The 13138-nt window shown below is 35.6% G+C and overlaps 1 protein-coding gene across 3 annotated transcripts in view; it reads right to left on the reverse strand.

The window, feature by feature from the left end:
- LOC150100838 (serine/threonine-protein kinase Nek7-like) overlaps window positions 1-12551 on the reverse strand; it is a 132113-nt gene extending 119562 nt beyond the window's left edge. The window contains exons 1-2 of one of the 3 annotated variants that reach the window (XM_090401141.1): window positions 12445-12551; window positions 204-390 (exon numbers count right to left, since the gene is read on the reverse strand). In XM_090401141.1, coding sequence (XP_090257267.1) covers window positions 204-368 — 165 coding nt within the window. In that variant the 5' untranslated portion in view covers window positions 369-390; window positions 12445-12551. The other 2 variants (XM_090401143.1, XM_090401142.1) reach the window with 2 other exon arrangements.
- Between the last annotated feature and the right edge of the window lie 587 nt (window positions 12552-13138).

The following is a 13138-nucleotide window of genomic DNA, read 5'->3' on the forward strand; positions in this document are numbered from 1 at the left end:
TTGTGTTATTTCTGTATCTTTGTATCCCTGTTAGTACCTTCTGGTGGAGTTTCTGGTCATGCTTTCCTATATGAATATAGTTGATTTTGATGTTCTCTACCTCCCCTCAAAGTCTGTACGTGGAATTCTGAACCACCCTGTATATGAAAGAGAGTGATATATTACAGAAATATATGAAAGATAGAAATACATTATAGAAATACCTTCACTTTTTTAAGTCCTACTAATCGGTTGTCCACTGTGCATTTGGCTCTGTAGACAGTACTGAACTGACCTTTTCCAATTTTCTTATCAATTTCAAAATTTGCAAGTGAGCCATAGATAGAATCACTGGCAGCCACAGTGAAAAGTTCTGAATCCATATCCATAACAGCTTTTGACAATAAATATCTGAAACAGAAAAAAAAAAAAAAGTATTAAAAAGTTATTTGCTTTAATCAATAAATTACACGATAACCACAGTAATTAACTTAATGAAAAGAAAGTACAGATATTTCATACTGAAAATAACACTACATCATCATCAGTGCAGAGAAACAAGCAAATTAAAGAAATGGGAACACAAGGTATGTACAACAATCAGTAATTTACCAATTAAAAACTGTTGCCGGGTGCTAGAAATTAATATTATTAAAAACTATTTTTGATGGTTACATAAAATAAGAATCTCCCAAACTTTTGGGAGAGAGAGACATTGTTCCGATTCAGATTTGGATGATGTAAAAGAACTTCACAAATTTCTTTGAAAAGGTGTTCATATTTAAACCTGCTTCTATGGAGAAGATGAGCTTCATCCCACTACATGAAAAACTTACATCATTACTAACTTCCTATCTACAATTTTCCTCCAAATAAAATTTATTGCAAAAGGTTAGTGTAAATTTTAGAGTTACTCTAATCTTTTTCATTAAAGAGGATAAATTTTTTTAAAGTAATAAATTACATGTTTCAGCCTCTATTTTCAGGCATATATAGATATAAATCTTGTAATATAGTGACCATTATATTTATAAATATTTATTCAGCATACACATGCAGAAAAAAATACAGAATTTTATTCAAAAACACCAATATATTAATTTCATCCAATATAACATGGCTGTCTTCAGGAAGAAAAAACGGTAATAATATTCAAAACAGGAATGATAAAAATTAGTTATCTAGCTCAGGTGTTGGTTTTGGTGTGTCCCCTGAAGTTCAAAGGAACAACTGTAAAAAGTTTGTGAAGATTAAAAAAAAATTAATAGTAATTACTTCCCATTGAAGATTGTGACTGGAACATAGTCTGACCAATTAAGATTCTGACAATTCTGTAGTACCATTTCACAAGTTTCAAGGAAAAGACTATCAAATTAGAACCTGCTGGAATGAAAGATCTTTGGTTCCAAAGAACTCTCTGTGCCTAATGCCAAAAATGTAATCCAGTCTTGATGTTCTTAGATTCTAATCAAAGCAGAGTGGCAAATCTGTCCAAAGTAGTAGAGATGACATGAGAAGAGTAATTGATAGATATCTGGTAAAGAGAAAGGTGGTGATGTATCCTTTATCCTTTGCATATGGTAAGAAGTAAGACAGTTTCCAAACTGGTTTAAAGGAAATGTACAGATTGAATTTGTAAAGAATACATGCTATTTGTTCTGAGGTTACTTTAAGGTATGATATTGAAATTCTTTTCACTCTGGATTTTAGTATGGTAGATGGATGATAATTATCAATAATTTTTTTGAATAGTAGTTTTGTTGTGTCCATTAGACATCACATTGCTTTTAATTTTCTTCAGTTCATCTAACAAAACGGAGTCAAAAGAGTAGTTTGTATGGGCTCTGTGTATAAGATTTTTAATATTTATCTTCTGTGATGATGGCATGATGATTAGTGAATATATATCTACCAGTAAAGGTTGATTTTCAATAAACCAAAAATTCAATGACTTGTAGAATTTTGAATTATTAAGGTATCCAAAAACACAGATGAGTGTTGGATTTATGTTTTAATTATTATTATTACCCAAGATCCCATGGAGTCAAACTCATCTGGGAGGTCCCTTTATCACACACACATCTCTCATACCGTGCCTTAAACACACTCAAACTCCTTGCAGACACCACACTCTTAGGCAAGGCATTCCCATCATTCACAACTCTGCATGAAAAAAGACATGCTTCTCACTCCCCTACTTACACCCTCTTTATACAGTTTCCAGGGGATGACCTCTGGTTCTCCCACTATTTTCTGTAGAACATCTCTAGCATTGATCCTATAACAACCCCTTAATAATTTGTAGGTCTCTATCATATCTCCCCTCTTCTCTTGTTCACCAGCCTCTGCAAGTTGCATCTTCTCAATCTTTCCTCATACTCGACATGCCAGAGACTAGAAACTAGCTTAGTCACCTTTGGACCCTTTCCAACATTTCTTCATCCTTCTGAAAACCAGGCGAACAAACCTGGGAACAATAGTTCATGTGTGGCCTAATCAAAACCTTATACAATGGAACAAGAATCTCCCCACTTGTACAAGTCAATGTCCTCCGCATCATTCCCAGAAGCCTTTGTGTTGTCTTCACAACACAAAGGATTCTGGGATTCCCCTAAATTTCAGATTCTTATCCACTATCCCCCCCCCCCCCCCTAGATCTCTTATTTCCTCCACCTCCAACAATATATCCTCACCAAGCATAAATTCTGCATCCCATTTTTGTTTTCCAAATTTTAAAACCTTACATTTTTCAACAATTAACTCGCATCCCCATTCCCAATCACTCAATTTATCCAAGTCTTCTTGTAGGGCCACAAAATCTTCACCAATATCATTAATATACAAGTTAAACAGCTCGTGGCCCTAAAACAGACCCCTTGAGGCACTCCACTAGTGACTTTCCTTTTCCTGGATATTGCACCTCCATATTGCACAACTTGTTGATACCTATCAGATAGCCAGTTTCAAATCCAATGCATTAATCTAATATCCAACCCCATCTGGTCTAGTTTGACTATCAACTTATCATGTGGTAATCTATTGAAAGCCTTTGCAAAATCTAAGTATATTACTGTGCATCCTTTTCCTCTGTCCATGGAAGCAGTCACCTTATTGTAATAAGTAAGTAGATTACTAAAACATGACCTCCCTTTAGTAAATCCATGTTGTCCATGAAAGATAATACCATTCTTGTCAACCCAATTCTGAATCCCAGTTCTCACAAGCTTCTCCAACAACTTAACTACAACACCCGAAAAACAGATAGGCTCATAGTTTGATGCTCGAGTTCTATCACCTCCTTTACGAAGTGGCACAATCTTGCTCTCCTTAGGAACTTGACCAAGTGCAAGACTTGCATTGAAAAACATTCCTTCAGAATACATGGTGATATATTAACAAATTCCACAGCCTTATTTACATCTAGTTTGCTCAACTCTCCATGAAACTGCTCATTAAATATCTCCACCACACCTTTGCAACAGCTGCCTTTATACCATTTTCTCCAATCAATGTCATCCTTCCATAATTATTCTTTCTTTTGCTGGCTACATATCGGAAGAACTCTTAGGATTCTTCTTGACTTCATTAGCTAACTGCTGTTCATACCACTCTTTAGCTACCCTCACCAACCAAGTCACCTACCTTGCCTGGTCTTTATAGTCCTCATGAAATTGGTTATTTCCACTTCTCTTATGCTGCATCCACAATGCCCTTTTTCTCTGTATCGCATGCTTAATCTCTTTATTCATCCATTTCACACCTACCTTATTTAACCTTCTCACCCTTGGAATACATTTAGATATTGCATCTACTAGATAGTTTTTGAAATCCCCCAAGCTGCATTGATCTCTTTTTCCAGTTAACTCTTCATTCCATGCTACACCTGCAATCTGTCTCCTGAGCTCTTCATAATCACCGCCCTTGTAGTTCCATGTATACCTTTTTTTTTTTTTTTTAACAGAGGTCCTTACACAGCTGGCAACCACCCAGTTAATCACCTCATGGTTACACCCACTGTTTGGTGGGTGATTTGACACTTCATTTATAATTACATCCTCTGATGAGATGACCAAATCCAAGACCCTCAATCCTCGTGTGCTCTCTGTTACATAGTAACAGAGGTAGTTATATCTGAGATAGTTATCCCTCAAAAACTGAATTTCTTTACTTCCATTTGCTATCTCATCATTCCAGTCTATATTGTCATAATTAAAATCTCCCATTATGATCACTTTTCTTATTTGCTTGGCTAATTTGATTATACATTTCATACTCACTACCATCCACATTTCCTGGTCTATAACAACATCCAACAAAATATTTCCTTCCAATTCACCTCTATCTCACACCATAATGTCTTGAAACTGCTGGCACTATTTCCCTCTTGTATCTCTACTTTGTATTGACAAAACTCTTTCTCTATCATCAATAGCACTCCCACCCCCTTTTTACTGCTTCTATCCTCACGAAACAGATCATATCCTTCCCTCTCTATTCCTGTCAGGATGTCGTCCTCTTCCAACCATGTCTCACTTAATCCAACAATCTTTGGGTGAACAGACACAATTTGTACAACCATTTCATCTGCCTTGTTTCTTACACTTCTAGAATTTGTATATAAACACAACAGCTCATTCCTGGATCTACAGCTATTTCCACTGATAACACTCATTCGATGTGATCTCTCCATGCTCGACTTCTGCTTATTCATTTTATAACCCTCTTCAATTCCAACTGTTTCCTCTTGATCCCAGGTCATCCCATTCCTTTCCTGTCTACACATGCGTCAAATGTTTAATAGTAAACTTTATATGGGAGTATACTACAAAGAATTTACTTTTTCCAGGAACTGAAGTAATTATGAATCTGAGTGGGACTAGACAGCAATGACATCAAAAAATATGAGATCGAAGAAAATAGTGTGAAAGAGTTGATTTCCTAGATGATCCTTAAAATAATTAGCTAAAGCTGGTGATATAGGACTGCCCATTCCTGTTCCTTTGATTTGTTTGAACAACTTGTTCCGCCATGTAAAATAGCTTGTGCTGATGATGAATTTAAGTAAGCTAATGTCTTCTCAAAAATCAGATTGCAAACATTGAAGGGTTCCTTGTAGTGGGATGTTGGTGAGCAGACACTACATTCAACGAAACCATAATTTCATTATTAGACACAGATCTGTCTAATAATGAATAATGGATCTGTTATGTAATAACAGATGAGACACACACATCTAATAACTTTTCCCTTTAAAGTCAAGGCCATTTTTAATATAACAACTACTGTTGAGAAGCTTCGAATTCATTGTGCCTGTCCATCTTAGAGACTGAGTCCACAAAGATGGCTATCCACTATGCCCAATAGTGAACTGTATTGCTTCTCCCACTCACCACCTCGCAAAACATTTATCATCATTTTCAGAATCTCACTGGCAACACTAGTTCTTTTTGCAAGATATGAAAGAAGAAGCAGTAACACCATGGCAGAAATTTATTCTGCAAGGGAATTAGGGCATTAATAAACAGGGCAATAACATCAAAAGTTACCAAAATGTCTTCAGCAGAGTATGCAATCTTTGGACTTGTTAATAAAGGTGTGTCATCGTAACATAGGAAAAGAGCTTAAAATTCCTTGATTGTTGATTTTTAGAAATTTTCTTGGCTGAATTTGTTTCTTGATTAAATAATAAGTAAGGTTGTTTAATACCTAACAGAGCAGAGGATGTTTTTATGTACTTTTCACAGAATATGCATTCTGGAAGATAGTGATTCAGGAGTAAGTTTTTTTTTTTTATTTATTTATTATTATTACTTTTTAAACAACTTGGTGAAAGATGACTCATGAAAAAATTAATGATATTTTAATGCACTTAGATCACAAAATTTATAAGTACTAGTTCTGACACTGACAAATTCATTTTTTCTAAGCACCATTTTGAATCAAGTATAACTGTTGTATTCGCATTATCAATATCAGCTATCAAAATATTAGTGTTGCTCATTGGATTTCACTGCTAGTCTTTTGCCCTTGGTTAGACTGTCAAGGTCTAGTGCTAGTGTTATTTCCAGATCTCTGCAGTCAGAGAACTCAAATCACAGGCAACAATACATTTCATACCTTGCCTTGAAAACATTTAGCATTCGGACATTCACCACCTCTTCCAGCAATGCATTGCACTCATTTGCCACTTGTCATGGAAAAAAATAAATAAAAAAGTGCTTCTGTAGTGCAATTGGAAAATTGATGGTATGTTGCGCATTTTGGTTGGAAAAGGCCTAAGTTCGATTCTTGTCATGATGAGAGGAATCTTTATATAGGTTTTTTTTTTTTTTTCAATTGAAGGTGAGATAGCCAATCTCATATGGAGGTAGCAGGGTTTTTCCTCTTGCAAACTTGGGTTTTGCATCCTGAATACAGACAAATTGGCCTTCAGAACAAACACACACAATTTACAAACAAAGAATACTAGTGGTGGTGGCGGTGGGCAGTAGATGGCATTGGTGCAGATGATGATGTAATAGCAGTTTCACTGAACCGTAGTTCCACCCTTAACTGTGGTTAATCCCAATCCAAAAATATTAAATGGAAAATTCCACAAATAAACAATTCATAAGTTTTAAACTACATGCCATTCTGAGTAGTGTGATTAAATCTTGCAGCGTCCCACCCGGGAAGTGAATCATCCCTTTGTCCAGCGTATCGACACTGCTGCATACGCTACCCACCTGTTAGTGATGTAGTAGCTGTCTCGGTTATCAGATTGACTGTCGCAATGCTTGTGCTCAGGTAACCCTTATTTTACTTAATAATGACTCCAAAGTGCAGGAGTAGTGATGCTGGCAATTCGGATATGCCAAGGAGAAGCCGTAAAGTGCTTCCTTTAAGTGAAAAGGTGAAGAAAGCTCTCGACTTCATAAAGAAAGAAAAAAAAAAAATCGTATGCAGAGGTTGCTAAGATTCCATTCACATAACTTTTATTATAGTATATGGTTATAATTGTTCTATTTTATTATTAGTTATTGTTAATCTCTTACTGTGCCTAATTTATAAATTAAACTTTATCATAGGTATGTATGTATAGGAAAAAACATAGTATATATATACAGGGTGTTCGGGATAAATTTGACATATTTATAATTAATTATATTTTTCCGTAAGTTACATGTATTAACACACACTTCTCTTCATTTAAAAGTTTGGACCCTTCTTCATTCATATACAAGATGTCAGAAAGGATGGATAGCTGGAACCCACCTGAATCATGGAAGAGAATAACTTGTATCATGATGATTCGTGCCCGCCATCAAAATAAGGATATTACGACTGCTGCCCAATGCTCCCTGAATACAGTAAAAACAATCAGGCATGAACTAGAGACTTGCAATGGTGACTACGAGGATGTAGCAAGAAGAAAGATCCCTAGCAGACGATCTGATTGCGTTCGTACAGCAGAATTCCTCGCAAATCTGCAGGAACAGGTGTTGAAGAACCCTGGCATTGGAATTCGGGCTTTGTTCGTGGAGTTGCTAACTGTAGTCAAGCCCTGGATAACAAGGGTAGCCAATGGTAGGCCGTATGTATGGCAGCAGGATTCGGCCCCTTGCCACACCTCTGGGAAAAGTCAAAAATGGTTGTCTGAAAATTTCTACGACTTCACCAGTCCAAATGTTTGGCCTCCAAACTCCCCAGACCTTAACCCCATGGATTATTTTGTATGGGGCGCAGTTGAAAAAGACACCAATCGCACTTCCAGTAATACAAAAGCCCAGTTAATGGATAAAATTAAAACAGTTTTTGCGGCCCTTCCCAGGGAGACTGTAGCATCAGCTTGTTCGAGGTTCCGAAGCAGAATTGAAGCTGTGATCGATGCTAATGGTGGTTATTTTGAGTAAATCTTGTTGATAGTATTGTAATTAACTCTGCCTGTAATGTTTTTTTGTCAATTCATTAAATTTAATAGATACAAAGAAGATTTTCTTTTTCCTTACGAAACTGTCAAATTTATCCCGAACACCCTGTATATAGGGTTTGGTACAATCCATGATTTCAGGTATCCACTGAAGGTCTTAGAACGTATCCCCCATGGTTGGGGAGGGGGAACTGCTGTAGTTAGTGGATTAAGTGGTGGAGACAGAGTTGTTGAGTAGGTGCCTTCCCTTCATGAGTCTTTAAGACTCCTTGGAGGTGTCATGGAATAATAATAAAAATTCAATTTACTTCCTTTCTCACACAATCCGTATATAGAGGGAGGTCATCACGATAATTTACCCTATGTGATATTTCTCCTATTTTTGATAAGCTCCTCTCATCAATTGATATGGTTCAATCATATGCAGGAGACATTCCCTTAATCTGTACTTGTATTCAAAACTCTAGTTCTGGAACACTCTTGGTTATTTTATGCATTCTACTTTATGCAGTGCCATTTTCCCCCCTTTGTCTAAAATGAATGTTTCTTGGATGTTATCTTAAATAGAATATAGCTTCGATGTAGTTTTTTTTTAACTTAATTTATTTTATTTTCACTAGAAGTTATGCCAGTAGAATAAACGTTAATCATTGTCTTTTTAGCACACTGTGTGAAATGTAATTCAGCTTGTCTCTGTCTCCAGATGATGACCTTAATATAAAGGTCGAAACGTCAGGAAATTAAAAGTTATTTATAACAACACGGTTGTAGAGTCCATAATTTGTCTAAAATAAATACTGATCACCCTGACACAAAAGGAAAGGATTAAAATACATAACAAGTTCCTCAATTAATTAATTAGCATATGATAATATAGCATCCATGAGTCCCATAAGGACAGTACAGCACTATCTTATGAAACCAACTTGAAGCTACTGGTTATAATGTTTTTTTTGTGTGCGTGTGTGTGTGTGTGTCAATTGCATGTGTTCTCCTGGCTGGTTTGCCTGTTGTGAGAGACAAAAAAAACCTGAGTTTCCAGGAGGGAAAAACCTCTCTACCTCCATATGAGACCAGCTAACTCAACCTTTAGTTGAAAGGTATCAGATAAAGGTTCCTCATGTCATGGACGGGAATCAAACCCAGGTCTTTCTGACCAAAGGGTTTCGTGAATACTGATTGAGCTACAGAGGCTCTTTAAGTTACTCAAAATTTACCCACTTGCTGCATTTGACGTCCCTAGAAGATTCTCCAGATTTTTTGCTGTGGTGGCTGATGCAGCTGGCATTTTCTTCTCTTAACATACTTATCAGAAAAATGTATATTTTTAATGTTCATCTTTCTTCGTGCACAAACTCCTAAATCAATTCATTGCATTTCTTTGAAACAGGTTTTATAATTATCATTGATTTTACTCTCAACATGCAATCAATTCCTTCCTCCATAATAAAATTCAGTAAAGAGAAAAATTTCTACTAACTAGTGGAAGGAAGAGTCAAAATAAATTTAACAATGGGTTTCATATTCTCAGAAGGAAAGTTTTCATTCTGAAAATCATTCTCTGATATTTTCTGTTTACAAACCCACATGCACTAGTAGATATATTCAGAAACAGACATCCTCCCCTTCCAACAGTATAGGATTATTAAAACTACATAACAAGGCTAAATTAGTTCAGATAACAGTGCCCCCCCCCCCCTCCAGTGAACTTGGCCACATTCACAAAACTTTCTTAGCCAATGGCTCCAATTTCCACTAAATCCAAAACCACACACCCTTTCCCCTCTCCAGAACAGAGCCTACACCAAAGCTGTCACTATTCCATATATCCAAGGCACACCTGAAAAACTAAAATCCTAAAAAAAAAATTACCTTACAACCATTTACAAACCATATAAACTGGCTTCCCTTATCTGCTCCATCCAAGTTCCTGGAGGTTGTAAACTATCCTACTATGGCCAAACACGCAGGACAGCCAACATGAGAATTGCTGAACATAAGGACTATATCTGTTTCCACCACTACAGCCATTCAGGATTTGATGGAAGGCCACTCTACTCCATTGCAGCAAATACAAATACAAAAGACTATTCCTTGACTCTGCTTCTGCCTTAAAAAACTACCATAATCTCAATAAAATTGGTTGCATGAAACTAATTTGGGAAGCTCTCATCCTCTGTACTTCAGCCCATTAGGAGGTCACTATTTAGGATTTTACACTTACTCAGGTGACATGCTTTGGCCTCATTAGTTAGTGCAGTGCCTGTGTGCATATATTATATTTTTGTTATATTATATTATTATATTGTTTTTGGTGACAATTTGACATTGCCAAAAAATTGGAAGTATTAATTAAATTTATTATAGTTAACATTAGTCTATGTTGTAATTTCCTGAAAAGTGGAGTAATGAACAGTCATCATATAAGGATGACTACCAGACATCATGATAGTGTTGGAAATAAAATTTAAAAAAAAAAAAAAAAAATGATAATAGAAATAAATCCATATCTTACAAAGTATCAGAATATAATTTCATTTCTGCAACAGTTATATATTTTAGAATGTTACATGAAAATATTTAATCTTGGAAACCAAAAACCATCGCATAGTGACATCCTGGAAGCATGTCCAGGGATGCTGGGACAGTTTTATGAAAACCAGAACATCATGCTTAAAAAGGGATGGATGGACACCCTAGACCAGACCCAGTTGCTGCTTATAAAATAATCTTTTCTCCTTTTGTTTCTGTTAAGTCTAACTTTGCTCTAATTGGATATAATTTGGTAATATTTTTTGAAGTCTTCATTAGATTATTTCAATACTGATCATTCTCAAAAGACTAGGTAAAAATCTGAACTTCAAAATTAATATATTTTGCTTTTTCCTACCATTTGCTGCAATTTGAGAAACAGGATACTCCATATAACTATACAGTTAAAATTATTTGAGTGATTGTAGAATTCAACTCCAGAGTGAAGTGCCTCAAACAGTGAGAATAATTCACAACCTAGTCTAAACTAACTGAGTAACAAAACATGCCATGTAGATAGCAGCATAAAAAGGAATCTCAGAAGCCATGACAAGCTGTAAAATAGCTTTTCTTTCTACATTGCTGCCATAATAATTAAGGTATATCTGATGAACTTGGGAGCTCCTTCTTCAATGCATGAAGGTAATTTCTCTCACTGTGTCCTTAAAACCTTGATTTCTTAAGGATGTAGTAAAGAGAACTCTGAGCTGAGTGACCAAACTGGTAACAGGAATGCTCCCTATGAGGATAGGATGAAGGTATGCGAGTTGCATAGTTGATAGAAAAGATGGGACATAATAGAAATTTATGTTATTAAAGGGAGTTCTATAAGTGACATGAGAAATTTTTCAATACATGATGAATAGAGAAAGAAATAAGGCTCATCCCTTAGAACTCAGAGTGTGATTACAAGGATGTATAGACTAGATTATTTGACAAAGAGTGGTGAATGAGTAAAATGGATTACCAGATTTAGTTGAGATTGCTTTGATAGTGAAGGAGAGGTACATATTGTGTACAATGGTTTGTATTGGTCTCACCTGATGAGTCTTCAGACTGCATAATGATATCCATATAATAATAACACAAAATAAGTATGATACATTTTATTTGGGACATTACAACATTCTGTGAATATATGATGAATGCCTTGTCCCTACTAATCAGTGTTCTTAAGAATCTAAGTGATCCATTGCCTTGTGGTGTCAACTTTTTGCAATATGCCATCTCAACTTCAATTTCCCATATCTAGAGCCACTAGCCTTTTGTATGTCTGTCAACTGTTTTTTTAGCCAGTTTATCTGTTTTGCAAAACAGAGAACTATTCTATGTTTGCATCAATGCCTTTATCTTCTGGGAAATTACATTTATACACATATATAAATCAGCATGTGGTTCTATATATCTATCAGCATACTCCACTTAACACCACCACCACCAATTACTATACATTAACGTAACATTCAACCTTGAATAAAGCACAAAATTTTGTATACTAACTCATCAATGCTACATTCTTCTTTCTTAGTCCACCACCTTGATCGAATTTCAAACTTTTTTTTTTTTTTTGGATAAATGCTGGCGGATTAAAATTTCTATAGCTTTGTATAATTTAGTAACTGCAAGTTATTCATTTCAAATGAAAACTGGAATAGATCAACTTTTAGTACCCATATTTCATCAAAATCTTTCCGGTTATTATTTGGTTAGTGAGTATTATAAATGCACAGAGAGACATAACTTAATACTTTTACATTATTAGAAAAGCAACAGCGAGATTTTAAATTCGCAGGAAATATAACTCTAGTTAACTTGAAAATAAATCATATGAAACCATTATTTTTCGCTACTCGAAAATTAAACCCGTAAATTAACATAAAATGTTTCTAGAACTAAGCTGAATATATCCGATGAAATGGAATTTAACTACCCAATTCTCAGTCAGAAGGGGATAAAATCTGAATTTGTAATGTAATGATAGAAGAACTAAAATAATACAAGCTGCACCAATACATAATACGTACTATAATTCAACGCATTTAGTTTCCTACTACTTTTTCATTTCAACACAGTTGTGATAACAGCTGTAACCGGAATGCACCTCTTTACGTAACTGGAATGCACCTCTTTATTTTATTTCATTATTTTCTCAAAAGAGTATGTTTTTGTTGCTGTTGTTATTGCTAATTGATTCAAAGAGTATCGATAGATACAATCAGAAATTGAATAATATAGCCCAATTTTAATTGAAATAGCTACTCAAACCGCAAAATCACACACACACACACACACACACACACATATATATATATATATATATCAGAAAAAAAAAAAAAATCAGCTAACGCCTTTTTATTCCCGTATATACGGGAGTAGGCGAGGCCAATTAGCCCTATCTAACTTTTGGAGACTGAGTGGGCAGTTCAATCTCCACTGGTACCCAATCAGAGACAGATGGCCCAAGGCTATCACTAATTAAGCGGTACGCAGTGAAGAGAGACGGCTCAAATGTGCCGCCATCTCGTGGTCTCTAACCCTAACACAATATATTTCATGTCTGAAATAATGTGGGTTCTACGGTCGATTTTCTTGAGTTTACAGGACGAAAAACCCGAGTTTCCGGGAGGAAAAACCTGCTTGCCCGTGCCAGAGATCGACTAACTCGGGAACCGGTCGAAAAAAGGCTTAGAAAAATTTCCTCTAGTCGCCGACTAGACT

This window comes from Typopeltis vanoorti, chromosome 12 (assembly GCF_054136105.1).
Source record: "Typopeltis vanoorti isolate ZY-2024b chromosome 12, IOZ_Tvanoo_1.0, whole genome shotgun sequence".
NCBI classification, from domain to species: domain Eukaryota; kingdom Metazoa; phylum Arthropoda; class Arachnida; order Uropygi; family Thelyphonidae; genus Typopeltis; species Typopeltis vanoorti.